General features: G+C 39.2%; 1 protein-coding gene and 1 non-coding gene across 2 annotated transcripts in view; one reads left to right on the top strand and one right to left on the bottom strand.

Annotated features, from left to right (window-relative positions):
* The window catches only part of MFSD14B (major facilitator superfamily domain containing 14B), a 62,790-nt gene that overhangs the window by 24,593 nt on the left and 12,361 nt on the right, over window positions 1-25,836 (top strand). The window contains exons 5-7 of the mRNA XM_029919705.1: window positions 7,013-7,075; window positions 18,962-19,089; window positions 20,700-20,814. Of these exons, the coding sequence (XP_029775565.1) occupies window positions 7,013-7,075; window positions 18,962-19,089; window positions 20,700-20,814 (306 nt within the window). The remainder of the gene's footprint in view (window positions 1-7,012; window positions 7,076-18,961; window positions 19,090-20,699; window positions 20,815-25,836) is intronic.
* LOC115277171 lies at window positions 4,605-4,735 on the bottom strand. Its single transcript, XR_003902276.1, has one exon. It is a non-coding gene; the product is annotated as a small nucleolar RNA SNORA64/SNORA10 family (small nucleolar RNA).

Raw genomic sequence — 25,836 nt, 5'->3', positions numbered from 1 at the left:
CTTGCGTTCTGGAATCTGGATGTTCAGGTCCATCTTATGGTTTTGATAGTTTTCTACTGGTTTTTTGACCAAGTACCAAGAATTTTCTCTCCTGTGTGCCTATAATTATTAAAAGGAGGCAAGTGGCATTCACTATCTAGATGATCACAGTGTGTTAAATCTCTCCTTCCTCTTCTTACACCACTGACTGTTGTGATATAATGAGCCTTAACTAAGCAGATGTACTGACTTTGCTTGGCGTTTAATTCTCTTCTACTATTGTGTGCTCTGTGTGCATGTTGTAGTCTGTATCAGTAAACTTTTGAATGCTTAAAAAAAAGCAATGCTGATTTCCAACTTTCGTATGATTTTAAGAAGAGTTGACATGGAAGTATAACAGTTGGTAGGTCTCATTTCTTAAAATCTGATATATAAAACATTCTTATTTTTTTCATCAGTTTTTCAGCATTTATATCATTATATTGCCTTCTGGCATCCATTTTATCTGACGGGAGGTCAGCTCTTCATCAGTATTGTTGTTTCCCTTCTGTTAGGGTCTGTAAAGTATGGCCCCTAGGCCTAGCCTAATCCCTGTTTTTATGTGGTCTGTGTGCTAAAAATGGTTTTACCTCTTTTTTTTTTTTTTTTTTTTTTGAGAGAAAGCGAGCATGAGCAGGGAAGGGCAGACGGAGAGGGAGAATCTTAAGCAGGTTCAGTGCAGAGCCTGACATAGGACCTGATCTCACAACTGTGAGATAATGACCAGAGCTGAAATCAACAGTCGGATGAGGCTTAATTGATAGAGCCACCCAGGCACCCTGATTTTTATATTTTTAAATCTAAAATGTAAACATTTGGAAACATTTGAAAGAACGTATGATGTTGACATGGAATTCAGGTAAAAGGATCCATAAATAAAAATGTATTGGACTCCGACAGTGCCTACTGAATGTGGCCGCTTTGGTGTTGCAATGGCAGAATTGAGTTGCAACACAGACCATGTATCCTGAAATGCTTCCTATGTACTGTATGTCCCTTTATAGAGTAATTTATCAGTCCCTACTGTTTGTGGTGAATTCAGTTTCCTTTTTTTTTTTTTTTTCTGCTTATAGATTTTACTCTTTGTCTTTTAACAGTTTGTGCATTAAGGTGTCTAAGTGTGGATCTCTTTGTGTTATTTTTACTTGGGGCTTGTTTAGCTTCTAGGGTCTATAAATTAATATTTTTAATCAAATTTGGGAAGTTTTTGGCCATTATTTCTTCAGATGTTTTTGTTGCTTCCTCAGTCCTTTTGTTTTGGGACTTTTATCACACATTTTTACTTTAATAATGTCACACAGGTCTCTGAAACAGTGTTCAGGTTTTATCTTTTTTTTCTTCCAAAAATTACTCTCAGACTTTTGACATGATGGTATAAGGAGGTCAACAAATTCTCTTCTAATAAAATTGGACAGAACAGTCAGACAGACATATCCGTGCTCTGGAATTCAAACACATGCAACAAACTGAGAAGCATTGATTCATTAAATTACTAAACTTTAGGCAAGAACAGTGAGTTTGCAGTTCTGAGCTGTAGCCTTTTGCTGTAATAAATTGTAGCTGCATATAGCCACCTCTGAGTCCTGTGAATCCTTTTATCAGATCACTGAAATCCATTCTGTTGATGGACATTTGGGTTTCTAGTCTTTGCCTCTTACATATATTACTGTTGTGATATTTCTTGTAAAAGTCTTCTGGTGATTGTGTATACATATTTCTTGTAATATCTACCTAAGAGGAAAATTGCAGGGTTTCATTCAACTTCAGTATATATGTACTACCAAAAGTTTTCTGGAGTAATTTAGCCAGTTTACCCTGCAACTAGTTAGACTTTACTTTATGTAGTTCAGATTAGTAATATTTTTCCCTTTGAGGTTAATGCTTTCTGAAAACCTTCTTGGGGCGCCTGGGTGGCTCAGTCGGTTGAGCGTCTGACTTCGGCTCAGGTCATGATCTCACAGTTTGTGAGTTCAAGCCCCACATCGGGCTCTGTCCTGCCAATGCAGAGCCTGCTTTGGATCCTCTATCTCCCTCTCTCTCTGTCCCTCCCCTGCTTGTTCTTGTTCCCTCTCTCACAAAATAAAGAAATATTTTTTTTAAATCTTATTTAAGAAACCTTCTTCCCCAAAATTATGATGATTTCTTTTTCACACATAGGTCTGCCATCCATCTAGAAACAAGTCACTGTGTTTTACAGGGGTCCTTTTTGGAGAGTCCTTTTGATTCTATATGACTAATGTATAGATGAACCAGCATCATTTATTGAAAAAAAAATATTCCTTACCTCAGTGTATGTGTCAACTTTGTCATAAATCAGTCAACTTTATACATACAGATTTGTTTCTGAGTTTTATATTCTACTTATATGTCTTACTCTGTTTATTGTCCTTTGTCAGTCCCAGGCTGTGTTGATTGCTGTAGCAATATCTTGGTATCTTTTGTAACTTCTACAGCTTGGTTCTTCTTCCTCAAGATTGCCTTGGCGATTGTAGGTCTTTTAATATATCCATATACATTTTATAATCAGCTCTTCAGTACTCACATAGTAAGTGGATGGGAATTTTGATTGTGATTACATTGAGGATAGATTAAAGGAGAACTGATCTTTACAGTATTGAGTCTTCTACATGGTATACCCTCTTTATATCTAGTTTTTAAAATCTGTCTGAATAATATATTCTATTTCTTGATGTAGAGATTTTTCACTAGATTTATTCCTAGGTATTTGATGGTTTTTGATGCTATTATAAATGGTATTGTTTTAAAGATTTAATTTTCTATTACATTGGTATATAAAACAATTTGTGTTTTCACCTTGTGTCTAGTGATTTTGCTAAATTCACTCATTAATCCTAAGTGTTTATATGTAGATTTTTATATACACATTTATATATTTGTGAATAGTGACAACCCCTTCCAGTCCTTTTTTTTTTTCTTATTGTCTTACTGTGACATCCAGTACAGCATTGAACAGAAGCAGTCATGGTAGTGGACAGCTTTATCTTCTAGATGCTCTCTGGTGGGAAGTGACCTAAAGTTCACCACTAAATGTGATATTTGCTGTAGATTTGTTTTTGTAAATACTCTTTATCAGTGAAAGAAAATTCACTCTTTTCTGATTTTGCTTAGGTTAGTCATATTGATTTTTGAAAATTAGGCTACCTTTGCATAAATCCCACTCAGTTCGATATATATTTATTTTATAACTGGAACCTTTTACCTTTTGATCTCCTTCATTCATTTCACCTTCCATCCTCTGTCTCTGGCAGCTACAGTCTGTTCTCTGTATCTATGAGTTTGTTTTGCTTGTTCCCATATATAAGTTCGATCATATGATATTTGTCTTTGTCTGACTTATTTCTCTTAACAAAATGCTGGGACTTCTTTATTTTATAACTGGTAAGTAATATTCCACTTTGTGTATATATACCACATCTTGTTTATCCATTCATCTATTAATGGAAACTTAAGTTGCCTCCATATCTTGATTATTAAAAATAATGCTTCAGTCAACATAGGAGTGCATATATCTTTTTCAATTAGTTTTTTGTTTTCTTTAGGTAAATACCCAGGAGTAGAATTACTGGTTCATATGGTAATTCTATATTTAATTTTTGAGGATCCTCCAATGCTTTTCCATAGTGGCTCCACGAGGATACAGCCCCACAAACATTACATGAGGGGTTCCTTTTTCTCCACGTCCTTACCAACACTTGTTATTTCTTGGCTTTTTGATACTAGCCATTCATCTCACAGGTGTGAAATGGTATCTCATTGTACTTTTGATTTGCATTTCCCAATGATTAGTGATGTTGAGCATCTTTGCATGTGTCCACTGGCTATTTTCATGTCTTCTCTGGAAAAAATGTCTCTTCAGGTCTTCTGCCCATTTTAATGGATTAATTGTGGGTTTGTTTTGGTTTTTTATTCTTCTGTTTTTTGGTGCTGAGTTGTGTAAGTTCTTTCAGTAATTTGAGTATTAACATACCCTTACTGATACGTCTTTTGCAGCTATCTTCTCACATTCCTCACATTATCTTGTCATTTGTTGTGGTTTCCTTCACTGTGCACAAGCTTTTTATTTTGGTGTAGTCCCAATAGTTCAAGAATTATCAATTCTAATTTTTTCAGAGGAGTTACTTTTACTTTTGTTGATTTTCATTATTGAATGTTTAGATTTCATTTCATTGATTTCTGTTCTTTTATTACCTTATTTCATTATTTCTTTGGGTGGGATTTGCTGTTCTTTTTCTAGGTTATTTTATTTTATTTTATTTTATTTTATTTTATTTTATTTTATTTTATTTATAAGCTGTAACTCACTTTATTTTTCTTGTACAAAACTATGTATGGGGTGGCCACAGCTGGAGTCTGGGTCCTCTGCATGGCGACTCTGGTGTCGGTCTTTATGAGATGGTCAGTGAATTCCTGATAGGGAGGCTTGGTAAACACAGTCTTTTTCCAAAGGTCAGGGGTGAGAGAGCTGTAGGTCTTGGAACCGGCATCAAAAGTGGCCTTGACTGGAAAAGGGAAAACAACAGCAGTGGGTTGATGGCTTGTGACACAACACCCCAGGTGCAGATAGAAACTGTTGCACTCTGAGGAACAGAGAGACCACTTGGGGCTGGTCTGTCGTTCATTAGGAGGGCCTTCCTCTCTCTCTCTTTAAAAATATACCAACCACACACTGAGTATGATTAAGCAGAGCTGGGAGAGGTTTCTAGGTTCTTCGTGTGGAAGCTTAGAACACTGATTTCAGTTCTTTGTTGGTTTTCAGTTTTATATATTTAAAACTTTAAATTGGTCTTTAAGCACTGATGTGCTTATACTCATGAGTTTGATATGTTGTGTCTTTATTACCATTTAGTTTCTTCTTTTTTCTAATATTTCTGTTCTCTATATGATGTGTGTTAAATGTGTTCATTATGTTTGATGCCTTTTAAGTACTCACTGATGTCTTTTGTCTACCTGTTCTGTTATCCTTCAAGAGAGATGTGTTTCTCCTCTACTTTTTATGTTATTGTTTTACAGCTAAATTCTGTAGTTTTTAAGCATTACAGTACATTGTTAATATTTTATTCAGTCTGTATTTACCCTGATATTTATCCATTCTGATGCTTTTCTTCTTTTTTTCTGATTCCTGTGCTTTCTCCTGTAATCAGTTCTTAAAGATTTTTCTTATTTGCTTAGTTTGCATAGGTCCCTGTGCAACACATTGTTTTTAATACATGTAGCATTTTCTTGAATGTCTTGGAGGACACTTGCACTTATTTAAAAATTTTCTTCTCTTTCCTACCATAATTTGGTTATTTAACAGTGAGGTAGATTATTTTTTCCTATTTGTGTTCTTCTTTGTGCTTTGCAGAGGTTTTCAAATTTTTGTTGAATTTTATATATGCTTATCGTTACAAATGAGAGGGTAGATCAGAGATTGTGAAAACAAATGTCTTCTGGGACTAGGCAAGTAACATAAATGTCAAGTGGGGTCAGAACATTACAGTTGGAAGATAGGCTCCTTCAGTAAGCTGCTGTCTGCTTACTCATTTAATCAGTGATGTGTCAATTCAAGCCCCATGTTTTGAAATCTTCTGGTTTCCTGCGACATGCTAGAAAATCCTAGGGAGTCTGGTGAAATTTAATGAAGTTTACACATTGACAACCACATCACTTTGAGAAACACAAATACAAATCACAAAGAGCATCACTTTGCCAGTTTGCCACCTGTGGCCTGGATACCTCTGGTAGCTGGAGTATCATTGTCCAACCCACGTGGAAAGCCCTATTCCTCAGAATTGAATGCAAGCATTGCTTATAGGAGCTCTTGATTTTTGACAGTGTGGCTGTTCAGAGATCCCTCTATTGTGATGAAGTGGTTTATTATGTGATTGTAGGGCTTAGCACTACCCCAGGCAGCCATAGGAGGCCTGGGGTGCTGTCATTTTTAATCTTAGCCATTCGGTTCTGCAGGTACCCCCTGTAGAAGTCCCAGTTCAGAGAACTTTGTTTTCTGTGTTTTTAAATTTTATTTTTATTTTTTTAAATGTTATGTTTGAGAGAGAGCGAGTGAGTAGGGGAGGGGGAGGGGGAGGGGCAGAGGATCCCAAGCAGGCTTTACCTGACAGCACAGAGCCTGATGTGGGTCTCACATTTACGAACTGTGAGGTCATGATCTGAGCTGAAACCAAGAGTTAGGTGCTTAACTGACTGAGCCACCCAGGCACCCTCCCCCCTTTTTAAAAAAATTTTACTTATTTTGAGAGAGAGAGAGAGAGCAGGCAAGTGGAGAAGGAGCAGAGAAAGGGAGAGAGAATCTCAGGCAGGCTCCACACTGTCAGCACAGAGCCCAATGCAGGGCTAGAACTCATGAATCATGAGATCATGACCTGAGCCAAAGTCAGACGCTTAACCCATGGGCACCTGAGGACTGTGCTTTTTGATTCTTATGTTGGGCACAGATGTGGAGGTCAGTAGCTTTAAGAACAAGACACCAGGAGCTTATTTTGTAACCTGTTCAATCATGGATGTTTTTCCTCCTCCTCCTCCAGTCCTGTTCCCCGGCCCCCCAATCTGATTTCTGGAAAATGTGCTTTTTCAAAGATCTTTTTTTTTCTAATATCAGTGGAATTTTAGGTAGAAGTACAGAAAAACAGCTCTGTGTAAGTGTGTGTGTGTGTGTGTGTGTGTGTGTGTGTGTAATGCTTAAAATTGTTCGTGGTGAAGGGTGTAGCCAATTAACAATTTATGTTTGCCACTGAAGGCTTTGTAAGAAAAGCACCTGAGTGCTGGGATGTAAGCTCTGGTCTTATTTAGATTTCTACCTCATTATTTATTACGATTTCATGTTTTTAGGGTATTTTCCATATTTCACTGATACTTAAAAGGTTTTCATTCCAGGGTTCATCTTATTTACATAACCTAATATAACATTAACAGAGGCAAAAATCTTTACCTTTAATTTGGTTTTTAGAATGTCTTGATGTTTCCTTTTTTGTAGGTTCTACATGAAACATTTCCTCAACACACATTCCTCATGAATGGTCTCATTCAAGGTGTAAAGGTAAGAACAGTTTTTGTGTGGTTCACAAGGAACCAACGGCAGGAATCCTTAGTAGTTTAACCCTGGAAGTTTAGATGGGATATAGGGAAATAATCACTATTTGTCCTGGAGACCTAAAGTGTGGGGAAGTAAATGGGTTAGAGAAAACGGGTCTGCTTCCATAAATGGGTTAGAGAAAAGCCTAGGGCGGAAAGCCACCCCCCATGGTCCCTGAGGTTAGCTAGCAAGATATTGTAATGGGATCACGAGTAACTTGTTCTATCACCTGCAAGGAAATTACTTTCCATCTGATGCCAATATAGTGTTGTACTTTGATCACAAACTCCACTTGCCTCCCAGACCCTTTGCTCTTTAAGAAAGTTAATGATTACTATCTGATTGCCTTTTTTTCCACATTCACCATGTGTGTAAGATCTTGAGAGTTCAATAAATACAGAGAGGATACCATATGTTTGCACTCATAGGTCTAACAGGAGAACAGGAGAAACCTAATGGAGGACCATGGGGAGGGGAGGGAGAAGGAGAGTTGGGGAGAAGAGAGGGACACAAAACCTGGGAGACTATTGAATACTGAAAACAAACCAAGGGTTGAAGGTGGGGGAAGGGAGGTGGTGGTAATGGAGGAGGGCACTTGTGGGGAAGAGCACTCAGTGTTCTATGGAAACCAATTTGACAATAAACTATTTAAAAAAATAAAAGAAAAAAAATCAGTGAAAAGAAAAATCCAATTGAGAGAGGCAACAAAAGCCAATTAAAAATATATATGCTAATTAGAGGAGGGAAAAATACAGAGATGAAACCCCGGTTTGGGGCTCTTGTCTCCTCCTGGACATTAGCCTCTCGTATTCAATTCTGCATCTGCTTTCTTGCTAGACATGAGAGAATTCCAGGCTCCTAGTCTGTGACACTAAAACTAAACTTTTAACTGGATTATCAATGTTAAAGTGAAATACAATCCAAGCGCATAAGTCATTGAATGGTTTCCTGGCAAACGTTCATTTTTATTAACATGTACACAGCACTTTCTAGAGAGTTTAATTTTGTGAGCATTTAATTGCCCTGCCTGTCAACAGAACAAAATGGGTAAGTGTTTTTATATTCCTTTGAGACAGATTTTGATATTGAGGAAGAAGGCAGTATCAACATTTAGTCAGCTATAGAGTTTTGTCAAGCTGGTATTCTAGTCGCAACTGAGTTCTCAACCACTTAACCCTTAATTCATGGTTTAAATTTTAATGTGATTTATCAGAAAAGCTTACATATAAGAGGTTAAAGCATAATGTTATATTCGAGTCCCACTTCACAGGATAATATAAAGGTATAGTGCCTAATTCCTTCCAATCTTAGATGGTAGTCCTCTGTGAGCTGAGTAACACACTGAAAATTATGCCCTAATAATATGCTGAATTTACCCTTTGAGCAGCATTATTTGTAGTAAATACAATTTATTCTTTGCCTATTTTCAAAAAGAATTTGAGAGCACTTAGAATAATAACAGAAGTAAAATGGTGTCTTAAATAAAGGTTGAAGCAAGAAGTTTTTAGCCCTCATTGAGAAGAGGAGTATTACCAGGAACCTGGCATGTGGTGATGCCTGGGTGGCTAAGTCAGAGTCTTGATTTTGGCTCAGGTCATGCTCTCATGGTTTGTGTCGAGCCCCACATTGGGCTCCTTACTGACAGTGTGGAGCCTGCTTGGGACTCTCCCTTTCTCTCTGTCCCTCCCCTGCTTGTGCTGGCTTTCTCTCTCTCTCTCTCTCTCTCTCTCTCTCAAAAATAAATGAACTTAAGAAATCTGGCATGTGGGCCTTTAAGTATCAGTTTTAGATCAGCATAGATCAAAATAAAAACTAAATGAGAGGAAGCATTGATAAAAATACAACATGAATTTATCCTTACAGCAGATTCTTGGGGAAGTTACTCTATAATCTATTGTCTTGTGGACTAGCTACTAAAATGTGTTTTAGTCCGGTTCTGCAGAGTACAATCTACTAGGTGTATATTCTGAAGCCAAGTGGTATGCTGCACTTTGACCTAGAGATACTAACAATGTTATTCTAAAAAAATAAAAGGTATTTGGATTGATTTCAGGGGCTTAGACAAGGGCTTATGCAACTTCGATAAGTAGTGAACTTCCTTCACCTTATTGAGCTTCTGTTAGGACTTTAATGATTGGTTATCATGTGCGGTATGGCCATAATGACAGTACCTTCCGCAGAGCAGCTCGAATTGGATAGCATAATGCTTATGTGAGTACAGTGCAAGAATGTGGCCTCAGATTGTCTAGCTTTAAATCTCTGTTCTGCACTTGGTACCTGTGATTTAGCCTCTCTGACCTCAGTCTCATTATTCATGAAATGAGAAACATAAAAGACCATCTAACAGGGTGATTACACAGATTAAATGAGCTAGTACATGTAAAGCTGTTAGCACAATACCTTTGAGTGCTGAATAATAAATGTTACAAAGAGAAATGTGTAAAAAACAAAAACTATTAGAAGGAAATCGTGGTGATCATTTTCTTACCCATTTGGGAAAAGACTTTCTTTTCTTAGAAAAAGAATATATAAAGGAAAAGATCAAGTCATTTACATCAGTATCTTAACTTTGGTAAGTCTACACCACCATCCTAAAAATGAAAAGATGAATGACAAAATGTTATTTGCAATATGTATAGTAGAAGGAGGCTGACATAAAAGTGCCCTCGAGGTAAAACCACAGGAAAGTGACTGATGTCCCAGAAGGGCAAGGAAGGACACAAGCTGCCAGTTCACACAAGATGTCAGTGTAACAGTAGGCTTGTCACTAGTAAGCAGTGAATCCCAAATGTAATGAGATGATATTTTCACATAAGCATTGGAAGAAAAGTTTAAACTGACAGTAGCTAGTTTCGTTTGTGGTCGAGTGGGGCCCTGTACACGACTAATGAGAGAGTAAACTGGTATAACTTTCCTAGAAGGCAGTGTTTTAAGAACCTTAAGAATATTCACTAATTTTAACAAAGCAATTCCATTTCTAGAAAATTGTTCTAATCAATAGAGTTAATCAGAGATTTGGGTAAAGAGTTGTTTGTAATAGTAAACATGGAAGCCATTAAAATGGCTTAAAATTAGAAGAATAAGTACTTTGTGGCACACGCATAAAGAACACGTTTCTGAAGACTGCCATGTGATGTGTGACACAAAAAGGATATAGAGCTACAGGATGGTTTTGCTTTGGTTTTTTCCAAAATGCATGTGTATAAGCAGGGGGAAGACATGATTAAAAAAGGAGTCACCTGAAGTTTGAAAGGATGTGTATGGATACGTTTTAGTTTTCTTCTTTATATTCTTCATAGATTTTCTGCAGTTAATTTGTACTTTGTAAGTTTATTACAGTGATGCATGGGTGAGAAGGCTTATATTTGGGGTGACTACCAATAAAGGATACAAGAGGAGAGACACTTGGGTGACTCAGTCAGTTAAGCGTATGACTTGGACTCAGGTCATGATCTCCATAGCCTGCAGCCTCCTTCAGATTCTGTGTCTCCCTCTCTCTGTTTCTACCCCTCTCCTGCTCATGCTCTCTCTCTCGAAAATAAACATTAAAAACAAAAAGGCTAACATGCCACAAACTAAGTTCCTGGTCTTCCCATCAAGCCTGACCTGCTCACAAGCCTTCCTCATTTCAATTACTGGTCATGCCAGTCTTGCTCATCTCAAAATCCCTGGAGTCATCTGGACTCCTTTCTCTTCCCAAATTCATTCCATCAACAGAGTCTTTGTTTCTGCTTTCAAAGTAGATCTGTAATGAAAACACACCCTGGTTTCAGTAGAGGTCCTGATAAAACATAAACCAGCTTGCGGCATTCCTCACCAGTCCCCTGCCCACTTCACTTTCTTCTATGACATCACCCCTGGTCTCTGCATTCCTACTGACCTTGCTCCAGCCATCGCTTCCTTAGCCTGTGTTTGCTTGAGCACTCTGCAGGTTCTGTTTTTTCTGCCTGACTTTTTCTCCCAGATACTGGCCTTACTCTGTAACCTTAGTTCTTCATCCAGGTGTCTTTTTTTTTTTTTTAACGTTTGTTTATTTTTGAAAGAGCGAGCATGTGAGCAGGGGAAGGACGGAGAGAGAGGGAGTCACAGAATTCGAACCAGGCTCCAGGCTCTGAACTGTCAGCACAGAGCCCGACATGGAGCTCAAACTCATGAACTGAGACCATGACCTGAGCTGAAGTCGGAGGCTTAACTGACTGAGCCACCCAGGCGCCCCTCCCCTCAGGTGTCATTTTTTTAGTGAAACCTTTAGTAACTGTTGTATTGAATGATGTAACCTATTCTCATCACTTCCAGTCCCCCTTCTCTGCTTTGTTTTTCTCCAAAAGCATTATAATCTCACCAGTGACATGCTGTATATTGTGCTTTATCTTATTATTATTTGTGCTTCTCAACCTTCCACTTTTAGACTGGAAGCTTCTGGAAAGCATGAATTTTTGTCTACTCCTGTCCCCAGAGGCTAGAACAGTTCTTGGCAAATGATAGGTGCTAGGTAAATATTATTGACTTAACATTTCTTTCCAGTTTTTTTCTATGCATTTTTCAATAGTCAAGATCCAGCTCACATGGAGACTGTAACTATTTATCTTTGTTCTTGTATCAGCAGTCACGAATTATGCCATAATAATTTCTTCATGACATTAGAAACTATATGAAATCTAGGCAGCCCTCTTTTACACATTCCAGTATGCACAAATTTCATTTATTGAAGTTCAGTTAAAAAATAGCAGCCCATTGCCGTGGTCCAATCTCTGGGAGTCACTGCTTACCTCATGAATTGCCCCTGGCTCCTCAGTCCCCAGGGCGCAGCAACAGATGAACATCATCATCAGGGACCGGTCGTGGCGTTTCAGAATGGCGCTGTCTGGTCCAAGTCTGTGCAGAGACAGCAAAGCATGTGCTTGTGTTGCATCCTTGTCTCCAGTGATAAACCCACATGACAGTTTATAGAACGGATCCATGTAAATGAATTGGCCAACGAGGCTGGAAGAGCAGTGAAAAAGTAATTACTGATAATGCTAGAATCAGGTGATAACTGGATAAAACCTCTGCAGAATTCTAGAAGAAACAAGCCGGCAGGGGCACACAACCAAAAAGATTTAGTAAAGATACACTTGTCAGCATAAATGAGAAGAATGGTGTGAACAGGATGAAAGTGTCCTTTCACAGTGGAGGTGATATCAGCAAAATGCTTCATGTTAAAGGGACTCACAGAGATGATATTTCATGACATTGAAAACACAAAGGATAGAATGTTGGAAATTGATCTGAATTTAGAAAAAGGTATATGGCAGTTTGCCGGTGTGAAGATACTGCACATCACGTTACGTGGATTAGGAAGAAGGCAAGCACTGTTAAAATGACTCTTGGTAAGTCATTTTATAAGGAAATAAAACACTTTGTTTCTTAAGGTTTTAAATTACAGTGTAAATAAATACTAGTTTTTGCTGTTTTCATTTTGCTATTATTAAGAGATGAATTATATATATTTATAATTTTTTAAAAAATGTTTAGCACTTATTTATTATTGAGAGTCAGAGAGAGACAGAACATGGATGGGGGGAGGGGCAGAGAGAGAAGGAGACACAGAATTGGAAGCAGGCTCCAGGGTCTGAGCTGTCAGCACAGAGCCCGATTTGGGGCCCGAACCTGCAAACTGCGAGATCGTGACCTGAGCCGAAGCTGGACGCTCAACTGACTGAGCCACCCAGGCGCCCCTATATTTTAATATATTTTTTGTTTTGTTTTGTTTTAGAGAGTGTGGCAGGGGCACAGGGAAAGAGAGAGACAGACAGAGAAAGAATCTCAAGCAGGCTCTACACTCATCATGGAGCCCATAGCTGTGAGATCATAAACTGAGCCAAAATCAAGAGTTGGACTTTCAATTGACTGATCTACCTAGATGGCCCAAGGGATTTATTTTAGGAAACAGATTCACATGACTGTGGGTTTGAGAAGTCTGAAATAGTGTAGGTCCAACTAAACTCAGGAAGGAGTTTCTGATGCAGAACTCTTCTGGAAACTTCAGGTTTCTTAAGGCTTCCAACTGATTGGACTAGCCTCGCCCCTCCCCCCGTATTATTAAGGGTAATACCCTTTACATTAGAGCCAGCTGTTGTAGGTGTTAACCAGAGCTACATAGTATTTTCACAGAAACACCACACACTAGCCCTTGATTAAATAATGGTGTCATAGCCTAGCCAAGGTGACTCCTAAAACTAACCGTCACATTTGTTTTAGCTACAACTTTGTCAAAAATGCAACACTAGACTGACAACGCCTTGGTTTGAACTGGCAGATGAAGTCTAGTTATGGCGCTGGTTAATAGGAGCATGTTTAGTCATTGCAGTAATTTTCTTCATTAAGACCAGTTGGTCTGATGGCCCAGTATCTGGCTTGAAACTTCTTGAAGCTTCTTTCTTTAGCATGTTTTATATTGCAAAATTAGACATCTTTAGCAGTGTCCCAGACTAAGCAGGCCACATGTCCGAGTGTACACCCTGAATGATCACTGTGAAGAGGGTGTCTCTAAAGCAGGCAGGCCACGATCTTGTCTGACTTTAACGTCACAGTAGAAGCCAGCGCAGGGCATGGCCACAGCAGGTCCCCTACAGATGGCTGCTTCTCACTCTAGACGTGGCCATCAACTCTGATGAAGGAGAAGGCGTGTAGACCCTCTTCCAGGATGCTCTTCCAGGGGATTAAATGTCAAGTTCCTATAGTCCAGGATCTGCTGGTCAACTGTCATCCTGATATTTAAATGAATTAAATCATCAAGCAGTGCTTAGCATAGTAGCTTAGCACGGGCACACACAGAAACTTTTGGCTGATGTTTTTAAGAATTAGGGAAAAAAAATCAAAACCAAGATAGATATCTTTAAAGTTTTGTCAAGCTGCTCTTTGGTATTAGTAAGTACAGCGTGCTTTTCCTATACACACGTGGGCATGCATGCATGCAGAATAATTCTTGCTTAATTTGGACAAGAACTTGAATACAGATCATCCTTTTTATTATCTATAAATAAAATTATTAAACCACCTACTTGAGAAATGACCCATCAATTTTAAGTGCAGACTTTTTCTGACAACTAATTTATCCATTAAAGAAAACATGAAAGAGCACTCACAAGTAGGTAAGACTAGTACTTTGCTTTAGGTTGGAAACCTGGAAATATTAACACATTACTTTAAAAACGGATTTGAACTGTGGGCTTCAGGGTTAGGACTCAGGTCCTGGAGCCACTACACTCTGAGCTGAACCCTGCTCTGCCGCTTTGAGCGTCGGGCCAGTTGTTGACTCTAATAGTGTCTACCACACAGGGAAGACGTGCGAAAGGCCCGGAGGAGTTTGGCAAATGTGGATGCTCGCTGTACCTGTTCTTACTACTTACTCATACTGAGCTTTCTTGGAATCAGAATTTGAAGAATCAGTAGCCCTACCACTTCTAAGATTAAGGAAAAGTCTGTTTACTTATGTTTTAACTAAAACAATGTATTTCACTTTAATTTGCTTTTGTTTCTTCTTTTATTGACAATTCTCTCCCTTTACCTCAGAACAAAACACCATAGCCCTCCTGCCTATATTGTTCTTTCCTTGAAGTCTCTGGCATCAGCTATTCTTTGACCCTTCTCCTCCTTTGCACATTCACTCATCCAGATTTTAGTTGAATTAAAATCACTTTATATATCACATTTCTCATTTGCCCTCTTGCACTGATGGACAGGTACCCTGGGAAGGGAAGCTCTGTACTGTGCAGGGTCTCAGTGGGTCCTTGGTCAGAACAATAACCCTGTTTTTTTTTTTAAATGTTTTATTTATTTTTGATACAGAGAGAGACAGAGCATGAGAGGGGGAGGGGCAGAGAGAGAAGGAGACACAGAATCTGAAGCAGGCTCAGGCTCTGAGCTAGCCGTCAGCACAGAGCGTGATGCGGGGCTCGAACCCACGAACGTGAGATCTGACCTAGCCCGAAGCCGGAGGCTTAACCAATGAGCCACCCAGGCGCCCCTAACCCTGTTTTTAATACTGTTTTTTGGTGAAAATATTTTTTTTAGGTTTACTTCTTTATTTTGAGAGAGGAAGGGAGAGATCGAATCCCAAGCAGGCTTTGAACTGTCAAAACAGAGCCTGACAAGGGACTTGAACTCATGAACCATGAGATCATGGCCTGAGCTGAAATCAAGAGTCGGACGTTCAACTGACTAGGCCACCCAGGTCCTCTTATGTGAAAATATTTGTACTTGTCAATTATATAAATAATACAGTTGTATTGGAGTGAGATTTTCTTTGATCTTTTAAGAAATGCAAGGTAAAAGTCATTATTATTAGTGAATTACTGTATGAAAGATCAAAATGAATGAATCTAATTTGGGAGGAACCAAGTACGTGTTGTAAGTTCCTCATAGCTTATTGAAGAATACTGAAAATTTGTCATAGATGTGAACTTTTTCATGGAAAAGTGAAAATTTTCAGCAGTAGTTAAAAAAGACTTTGTACTTTATTCTTCAGTAGAGCCAGTGCTTCCTCAAATTCATTTGCAGTTTATTATACTATTTGAGGGAAAACAAAAAGCCATCTTTAGTTTAAAAAATATTGACCCAACTGTTTTAATCAAGTATTTGCCAAGAGGAAAATGTACACTTCAGACTTCTGTGATGGCTATATAAGGTGTAAAATTCATGCATGTGTGCTTCAGATGAGTTGTATTTGTCATTCTTTGTATGCTTTATAAATGTTTATTGGATAATTGCATTTAATTGAATAATAAACTCTAATCGCGATTTTGTCACAGCAATGCCTAAAAGTCGTGTCAGAATTATTGGCTAATTAATTATGCCCCCTTAAACACCGGTGTCCATTGGGAAGCTAACTTACTGAAGTGGCTGTGCTAAACCGCTGGTGAATGTCACCATCTGGGCTTGGGCTTCTGTACGCCATGTCACATCTGGGCCTGGTTGGGTTATGATAGCTTGGCGTCAGTTGATCATCATCGTTTTTGGATTTCACATTTCCAGATCCACCTACTTGTTGACTTTGTTTGTGACCCTAGACTGAGGGGAGGGGAGGAGGGTGAGTGCCCAGCCGTTTGTTCCCAGCTCAGGTTGAACTTAGGTCTACCTGTTTCAAGTCTTAAACTGTACATGTGTCCTTTTTGTGGTCCACTTCGTGCCACATATTTTGCATCTTTGTGTCTTTTATTGGTGATTTGGCTGTTTAAAATGTCCCCGTGTGTGGTACTAAAGTACCGACTAGTGCCTTGAAGTGCAAGAGATCTGTGATGTCCCTTACAGAGAATATACTCTCAGATAAGCCTCCTTCAGGCACGAACTGTAGTGCTGTTGACTGAGAGTTCATTGTTCGTAAGTCAACAGTGTATATTAAAGAGTCTTTAAACAGAAACACACATAAATCATGGTTGAGTGTTGATCAGTAAATGAAAATAGGTGACCACAGGCTTACAGGAACCTGACACTGTTTCCTCAAGGAATAGTGGTTGCATGGTCTCTCTTTCAGTGTTTGTGGCAGCTTTACAGAACATCACTACTGTGGGTGGTGAGACTCAGCTGTATTTCTGATAAAGACGAGGGCTCTGAGGTCTGGTTTTCAGGACTGTCTGTTCTCATATGCAAATTGTGTCCTGCAGCATCAGGACTGCAGAAGTACCTGCCCAATCCATCAGGGCACAAATGTCCTCAATCTGCTGCTCTGACAGTGGGCACTACTAGGATCTCGGGCCAGACTGGGTAGTGAAGAAGCACCCAGGACAGGAGAAAGTCTTTGATTTTCAGGAAATTCAGGTTTTCCAAAGAGGCAAGTACAGGTTGACCCTTGAACAACCCGGGTTTCAATTGCATGGGTCCACTTGTACGCAGGCTTTTTTCTTATTTTTGATAAATGCAGTATAGTACTGTAAATGTATTTTCTCTTCCTAATGCTTTTCTTAACATTTTCTTTTCTGCAGCTTACTTTATTGTAAGAATACAGTATATAATACATAAAACATACCCAATATTGTTAATTGACTGTTTATGTTATCAGTAAAGGTTCTGGCCAACAGTTGGCTGTTAATAGTTCAGTTTAAGTTATTTTCTTTATTATTGTCACTAAGAATTTGATTTAAATATTTTTAATGGATTAAATTACCATTTAAATCCATAATCTCGAAGACATTTATCTTTTTTCTGGTAAAACCATGCATTATTTTATTTTTAAAAAATTTTTAAGTGTTTATTATTTTTGAGAGAGAGAGCATGAGCAGAAGAGGGGCAGAGAGAGAGGGAGACAGAGAATCCAAAGCAGGCTCCCTGCTGTTAGCACAGAGCCCAGTGCAAGGCTTAAGCTCACAAACCATGAGATCATGACCTGGGCCAAAGTTGGAAACTTAACTGACTGAGCCACTCAGGTGCACCAACTATGCATTATTTTAAATACAACTTTAATACTTGATCTTCTCATATCTTTTGTTTAAAAATGGCATACATTCCATATTTTAAAGTGTTGTGTGAAGGCTGGAATCAGAACTGTCCAGAAACTTTCCCAGAGCTCTTTAAAGAGTTTTTGTTACTATTTTTGTGATAGTAGTGGTTTTTTACTCCCTTGTCCTCTTAAATTTCTTTACGTTCGGGCTCCAGGCAGTGAGTTGTCAGCACAGAGCTCAATGCAGGGCTCAAACCCACAAGCCATAAGATTATGACCTAAGCCAAAGTCAGATGTTCAACCAACTGAGCCACTTAGGCACCCCCCCCTTTTTTTTAATGTTTATCTTTGAGAGAGAGCGAGCACCAGTGGGCAGAGGAGCAGAGAGAGAGGGAGAGAAGCCCAAGTAGGCTCCACATCCAGTTTCACTACTTACCAACATTTTCCTACTCTTGTATCATCTGTTTTTGCCCCACCCATTTTTTTTAAAAGCAAAGTGCAGATACTCATTTCACCCATAAATACCTGATGAAAATTTTACACTGCACAATGGAGACCACTGCAGGGTTTTAAAGAAGGGATCAGAGCAAGGTTTGCAGCTCATCAAGGAGAGTATGTATTGTTGGGAGGACCAGGGTCACCGTCCAGGTAGCAAGTGAGAAAATGTCTTCACTGGAGCAGTTGATTTATTAGAGCTAGCCATATTTATTTAAATGAATTAAGGTTTTAGCCTCTTCCTGTATGCTTGGTGTAAAAATATGTAAAATAGGTGTATGTATTTCATATCCCCTCTTCTCCAGTTTCTCCTGGAAAGCAAACTTCCCCCCTTTTTTCCTTCTCTTGAGCATATTTAGAAATTCGTTAGAATGGTTTTTTTAAATGTTTTATTTATTTTTGATACAGAGAGAGAGCATGAGAGGGGGAGGGGCAGAGAGTAGGAGACACAGAACTGGAAGCAGGCTCCAGGCTCTGAGCTGTCAGCACAGAGCCTGACGCGGGGCTCGAACCCACGAACGTGAGATCTGACCTGAGCCGAAGTCGGAGGCTTAACCGACTGAGCCACCCAGGTGCCCCTAGAATGGTTTTTTTTTTTTTAATGTTTATTTTGGTTTTGAGAGAGTGTGAGCAAGGGAGGGGCAGAGAGAGGGAGGGACAGAGGATCTGAAGCAGGCTCCGTGCTGACAGCAGAGAACCTGACATGGGGCTTGAACCCATGAACTATGAGATCATAACCTGAGCCGAAGTTGGACACTTAACTGATTGAGCCATGCAGGTGTTCCTAGAATGTTTTTAAATGATAGTTTGCATTTAATACTTTAAATTATTCTGTTTGGGGGGCAATAAAATAAATTGGAGCATTTAGAAAATAAGAATTACAAGTAATTGGGGGATCACAGTGTACATTTGACCTTTGCGTCTGTTTTCCTCTCCAGGGCCTGCTGTCTTTTCTGAGTGCCCCCCTCATAGGCGCTCTGTCTGATGTGTGGGGCAGGAAGCCCTTTCTCCTGGGTACCGTCTTCTTCACCTGCTTCCCAATTCCACTGATGAGGATCAGCCCTTGGTGAGTGGCTTGGCCCTCCACCATCATGACTTGTCTGTTTTGGGTCACATGTGAAGAATACATCTGCAGAGCATTTCTTAACTATTTCAGAGCAGTTGGTACCTGTGTTTTTATTTGATCCTGTGGTAATACTGAAAGCCAGTTTGGGCTCTGAGACATGTAAAGATGTCTCTGAGGGCAGCTGTTACTGGTGTGAGGTCAGTTAAAGGATCGGGTCCTGGGAGGGGGTGGATGATCCCTGTACTCAACCCTTGTGGCTCTGCTGACTGCAGACGTGTTTTTGTCAGCTCCCTGCTCTCTGGCGCCGTGTGAACACAGTTTACATCCATAGACAGGAATCACTTTTGAGTGTACTGTGGTAATTAGACTAAAGCCAATTCTCAGTTATAATATGAATTTGAATTTGATTTCATTTTTCCATGATAAATCGAGACTATTAACATGTAACCAGGTCTCTTTAGTTACCAAAGATGGGTTGCAATTTGTACCTGAGCTGTACTTAGTTGTTTTTCTTAGTTCCAGAGAATGGTATTTGGCCAAAATACCATAAATGCTCTGCATAAGGTGTAAAGAACACACCTTAGAATGGAAGGGGTTGTTGGTGGTGTTTAATGCAGCAATACTTCTTATTTGGCTTAGGAAGATATCATTTGATAATCTCATAATTTTGTGTTAATTATTTGTTACATTGTAAACATGTTGTGTACCCATGATGGATCATTTTATTTTCTACAGATGATGAATCTTATAAAAATACTTTCTGATACTGAGTATCACCAAGAACAAGTTAAGCTTTTCTAATAAATGAGGGCTCTCATTAAAATGTCCTCTCAATACCTTAAAATATTTTTCTTTGGATCTTTAAATGATTTTGCTTCTTCCCTTCCAGTTTCATGCTGTTGCTTTTGCTACTTATATTGACTAATGAAGAATGTTAAATAAAAGTGATAATTGTGGACCTGATATTTTCATGTATGTAAAGGAAATGTTATAATGTTTCATCATTTAAGTTTTAAGGTAGCTTCTGTGTTGAAAAATATTATCTATCACTATGATGAATTGTATTAATGTATTTTCTAATATTGAAATATCCTTTGCCCTAGGAGAAACCCTATTTTTTGTTCTGTGAGATTTTGTTTGGTAGTATCTTAAGAAGATTTATTGAAAAGCATCTGTGCATATGATTAAAAATTTTAGTCTTAAATACATTAATTTCTTAATGATTTCTGCCTTTGTGTAGCTCTCTTAAAGTCATTTACTGTATGTGTCTTTTACTTAGCTGAAGCTAAGAAATTTTAAGTTTTTATTTCTCTTCTTTTGGCTACCTTTAAAATTATATCTTTACTTAATCCCCTTGTTCTTTCGTTTTTTTCACCTGCATGTACTGACACCCTTTGAGCAATTACAAAATTGGTATGTTTCTTCTTCTTCCCTGTCTTGATTATCGGTTTATTAGTTGTCCATTATATCTTTAAATATTCACATACATATATTTATTTTGAAGTTTATTTCTTAGTTTATAACCTTTATGTGATATTGTTGGCTCTGGTTATGAAAGTATATGCATACTACCACCTCTCACCCAGGTTATTAAAATAATCTTTTTATAGGTGGTATTTTGCGATGATTTCTGTGTCTGGAGTCTTCTCAGTCACATTCTCGGTGATATTTGCCTACGTAGCTGACATCACGCAGGAGCACGAGCGAAGTACTGCTTACGGATGGGTAAGATTGTGGTTTATGTGTTTTAGCCACAGAAATAATTAAAGTGTGTTAAAACATTAAAGTGTTAAGTATTAAAATAAATTGTAAATACTGACTTACATAACATCTACAGCAATTAAAAAAGACTTATGAAGTTTAAAGGAGCGAGATGGAAATTGGTAACAATGTATCCTCTGGTTTTAGGGTTGGAAGTTTGGCAGGAATGGAGTTGTCCACTGCAAAATATTTTAAAAAGTCGATTTATTTCTTGTTAGCTTATGTCTTGAGAAACCATAAACAGTAAACCAGTGCTAAGAGCTTAAGTCCCTGTGCACCTAATTCACATTAGGGAGGTGCTGTGCCTCAGCCTTGTTAACCCACTGTTACTGTATTGCTGCTGTGTGTCTCAGGCACTTACTTGGGATATGGTACTGTGTCATTACGGAGTGCTAAGTGAACGTTACAGGAGATTTCTTCTTGGATAAGTATTAGATAATTTCTAATTTTCCAAAAGTGTGATGATGACATTGCGTTTAAGAAAGACCTGTAGGAGACAGAGCTCAGAGTGTCGTGACTGCTCACGTGGTTCAGGGGGAAAAGATGTCATGTGAGCATATGTGGGCGGCATGTGTCCAGTGTGTGCATTTGCTGAGGTGTGTGTGTGTGTTGTTGGAGGGGGAAGATTTTCCTTTCTAGGTTCTTTGGCCTAATGATTAAATTGACACAGAATAACAGGATTAACAGGAGGAAAACACTGAATTTTGTACAGAGCTCCAGAAAGACATGAGAGACTTGGAGGCAGTTGAGGCTTATATGCCATCCTGGGCTAAGGGAAAGGGGGTAGGAGTCTTGGGCTTTGGAGGGGAGGAAGACAGTTCACAGGAAAATGGGAAGAGCAGATGTTTGGTAAAGAAATGTGTGACATGCCATGCAGATACGTCTTTCCGATATAATAACTTATTGCTGGCATAGCTGTCTTCCTGATATAGGCCCCTACTGAATTCTCTGAGGCATTGAACGAGAGGCAAAAATGCTTTCCTTGAGTCTGCTGAGTCTTAATTGCCTTCGGTTCAAAACAGTCCACATGCGGGACGCCTGGGTGGCTTAGTCGGTTAAGTGTCTGACTTCAGCTCAGGTCATGATCTCGCATCAGGTTCTGTGCTAACAGCTCAGAGCCTGGAGCCTGTTTCAGATTCTGTGTCTCCCTCTCTTTCTGCCTCTCCCTTGTTCACACTCTGTCTCTCTCTGTCTCAAAAGTAAGTGAACATTAAATAAAAATTAAAAAAAAAAAAATCCATGTGCAAAGTGGTGTCGTTGGGGTGGTGCATTCTCCCCTCAGTGTGCACTGTTCCCTCAAGTTCCCTGTGTTTGAAATGTTAACAGTGAGGAAAGGTGGAAATGTGTTTGAAATGTTTACAGTGAGAAAAGGTGGAAGAAGAGGAATGATCTAGCTGTTGAACACATTGGAGGAGTCCTGAATGCCAGAAGCCCACATGATCTCTTTCCTTTCCAAAGTCTTCCTCTTTCTTTCAAAGCTCACTTCCTGGGGGCATCTGCATGGGTCAGTCAGTTGAGTGTCCGACTTTGGTTCAGGTCATGATCTTGCAGTTCGTGAGTTGAAGCGCTAGCAGTGCAGAGCCCACTTCAGATCCTCTGTCCCCCTCCCTTGCGCTCTCTCAAAAATAAATTTTAAAAAATTCTAAATGCTCAAAATCAGTCAATTCCACTTCCTGGAAGAAAGTAAGTAGTCATTTCGTGTTGACGGATTGAACAATTGCACAAATATCAATTACTTCTGTTTCACAAAACAACACCAGCTTTGACTTTGACTTCAGACATTACTTCCCCTTCACCTGCTGCCGGCTCTCTCCACCCTTCCTTTTTCCCTCCCGCTCTGACCACTTCCTAAAACTGTCCCCATCTCCAGAATGCTGTGGAAGAAGACGGAGAAGCTGATCGGAAGCCTTCAAAGAAGGCAAACTGTTCAAGGTGGCTCATAACAGCAGAGTTGGGAAAGTGCCAGAAGCCTCATTTACCACATTTGTGCAGGTTTTCTGTACATGATGGGAAATACCCACTGAGATACATAATTCCCTCCAATTTTATTTAAATTTTTGTTCTTTGCTTTCAGCCAAAAAACAAAAGAACCCTCTCACAAAGCTGTTGTGCTGAGCATTAGTGTTTTGAGGAAAGATTTCAGAGAGAATTTTAGAACCAAAGTGACCATGACTCTACTCCCCTCACTGGCTTACTTCATGTGTAAAATCGTGGTTATGATTGTGCCTGCTGATAGTCCTCCAGGACAGGTCAATGAGAGGGGCGCCGGCTGTCCTGTCAGCGTGCCAGGGGCCTGGACTTGGCCACAGGACTTGGGACACTGGCCAGTGAGCAAACAAATAAATAAAGAGCAAGATTTCTGTATTCCACATGATTAAATTGGCTCCCAGAATACTATTACTAGATATTTTCACACTAAATTCATATCACTATTTATATACATAGGCATAGTTACATTTCACTTTTGGTATATTTGGAGAAACTAAACCTCTCAGGTGCTATACCTGTTTCAGTGTACCACTTGGGAAAAACTAGGTGGAGAACAGTAGGGGAATTGATGGGAGGAGGGACCCTGCGCACCGAGGGCCCTAACTGTATGGGGCTGTGTTAGAAGGACGGGTGGGCCTGCCCCTGTGCTGCTGAGAGCACCCACCCTCTGGGTCACCCGGGTCTGCTGAGAGCACTCACCCGCTGGGTCGCCTGGGTCTGCTGTGAGGCTTTCAGTTCTTCAGATACACAGACTCTTAAGTCCTAAGCTTGTTTCTGAAACTCTGTTTCAAACGCTTAAAGATTCTCATTAAGACTTCTGCGTTTGTTATGGGCGCCTGGGTAGCTCAGTTGATTGAATGTACAGCTCCGGATTTCAGCACAAGTCTTGATCTCACAGTTTGTGGGATCAAGCCCCATGTCTGCTTCTGTGCTTGAGTGCGTGGAGCCTGCTTGGGATTTTCTCTTTCCCTCTCTTTCTGCTGCTCCTCTGCATTCTCATTCTCTCTCTCTCTTTCTCTCTCTCTCTCTCTCTCAAAATAAGTAAACAAAAAAAGATTTCTGCCCTTGCTAATTTCAGGTTTTCTCTGTGGCATTTTACAAATATTTAAATTGTAGAAATACCAGAAAATAGAGCACTTGTTTCTCCAAGCGGTGTTACAGGCTGCAACACATGGATGAGAAAGAAGAACTTAAAAGTTTAATGTAGGGACTTGTGGGTCGCTCAGTGGGTCATCATCAGCTCTTGATTTTGGCTCGGGTCACAGTTGTGAGATCGAGCCCTATCTGGGCTCTGTGCTAGGCACAGAGACTCTCTCTCTTTCTCTGCCCCTTGCCTGCTCGTGCGTGCTCTCTCTCTCTCTCAAAAAAAAAAAAAAAAAGTTTACCATGGTTAGCAATTCACCATTTATTAATGAGTGTTAATTTCATTATATCTAAAGTAGCTACTGAATCCTTTCCAAAGTATTTTGAGGGGAGCTTAGTAGAATGCCATCATTTAAATCATTGTTCTAGAATAATAATAATTTAAGTCCATTTTTCATAATGACCAAATCTTGAGTTATTGAACAATAACTTATTTTTTTAAATGTCCATTTGGGATGCCTGGGTGGCTCTGTTGATTAAGTGTCCAACTCTTGATTTTGGTCAGGTCTTAGGTCTTGATCTCATAGTTCATGAGTTCATGCCCCGTGTCGGGTATGCACTGACAGCCTGCTTGGGATTCTGCCTCCCTCTCTCTCTCAGAATAAACTTAAAAAAAGAAAGAAAGAAAATGGCCATCTGGCTAGAAGATAGTTATGATGGTAGATTGCGAAATGTCATTTTGACAAATAAGTAAATTCTTGTTTTCTTTTTTTTTTTTTAATTTTTTTTTTTAATGTATTTTTGAGAGACAGAGAGAGACAGTGTGAGCAGGGGAGGGTCAGAGAGAGAAGGAGACACAGAATCGGAAGCAGGCTCCAGGCTCTGAGCTAGCTGTCAGCACAGAGCCCGACGCAGGGCTCGAACCCATGAACTGTGAGATCATGACCTGAGCTGAAGCCGGACACTCAACCGGCTGAGCCACCCAGGCGCCCCTCTTGTTTTCTTCTTTAAACTCAAGTTATCTTTAGATTTTTTTTAGACTTGGAATGCTGTGGAATTATAAAAAACAGTTTTAGTTGAAATTTAGCAGCTGTAAGTCTTACTGTATATTTTAGTGGGAAAGATTAGTTTTAGAGATTAGAAAATGGCTTCTAGTTCGTGCTCATCATATTGAACTTAAGAGCTATTTAACCTTTATATTGCTCTTTATTTATTTGTACATTGAGTAGAAGAGTATCTTCTTGGTTTATGTACAAAGATGTGGTCAAGGATAAAGATAATGAAACACTTAGGAATAAATGACTTTACTGACCCATTTTGTGCAGATAGGAGGTTGTTAGCCTCTGAGAACGCTGTAGCAGCGCTGCCTTGGCCATTTGCATGTCATTGTAGTTTATAACGTAGTTATGTGATTGCCTTGATCTTCTCAAATAATATGGAAAAACCTGAAGGGCAGGTGCTCTGTCTTCTTAGTCATCTGGTACACAGCAGGTAATTAATAAACATTGAACCAATAAATTCCTGTTTCCCAATTTGGAATTCTTTATACCTCCTTTCTTCCCCAGAAAAGGTTTTATTGGACTTGCTTTTACAGCATTTTTAGTATAATATTAGTTTTCAGATATAATGTGATTTTACATTCATTTGGAAGGGTGTTGGGTGAAGCCAATGTCATTGGCTAACCAGGAGTTGTAATTTTAATAATAAATAATGATTTCACTGGTTTCTATTAAAATCCAGTAGAAGTTTAGATAACCAATTTGTATTTTTGGCACTCAATCTGGTTATAATTTGCAGGCTGCCCATTTAAGCTTCTGAAGATGTAGATTACATTCCAAAATAAAGGAACCTGTGTAAAAAGATTACACATGGATTCAGGTTGCGAGTTTGATCAGTTGGCTGTGTGGTTTCTGC

This window comes from Suricata suricatta, chromosome 13 (genome assembly GCF_006229205.1).
Source record: "Suricata suricatta isolate VVHF042 chromosome 13, meerkat_22Aug2017_6uvM2_HiC, whole genome shotgun sequence".
Classification (NCBI taxonomy): Eukaryota; Metazoa; Chordata; class Mammalia; order Carnivora; family Herpestidae; genus Suricata; species Suricata suricatta.
The sequence above is the reverse complement of the archived record's forward strand: the minus strand, read 5'-3'. Positions and strand labels throughout refer to the sequence as shown.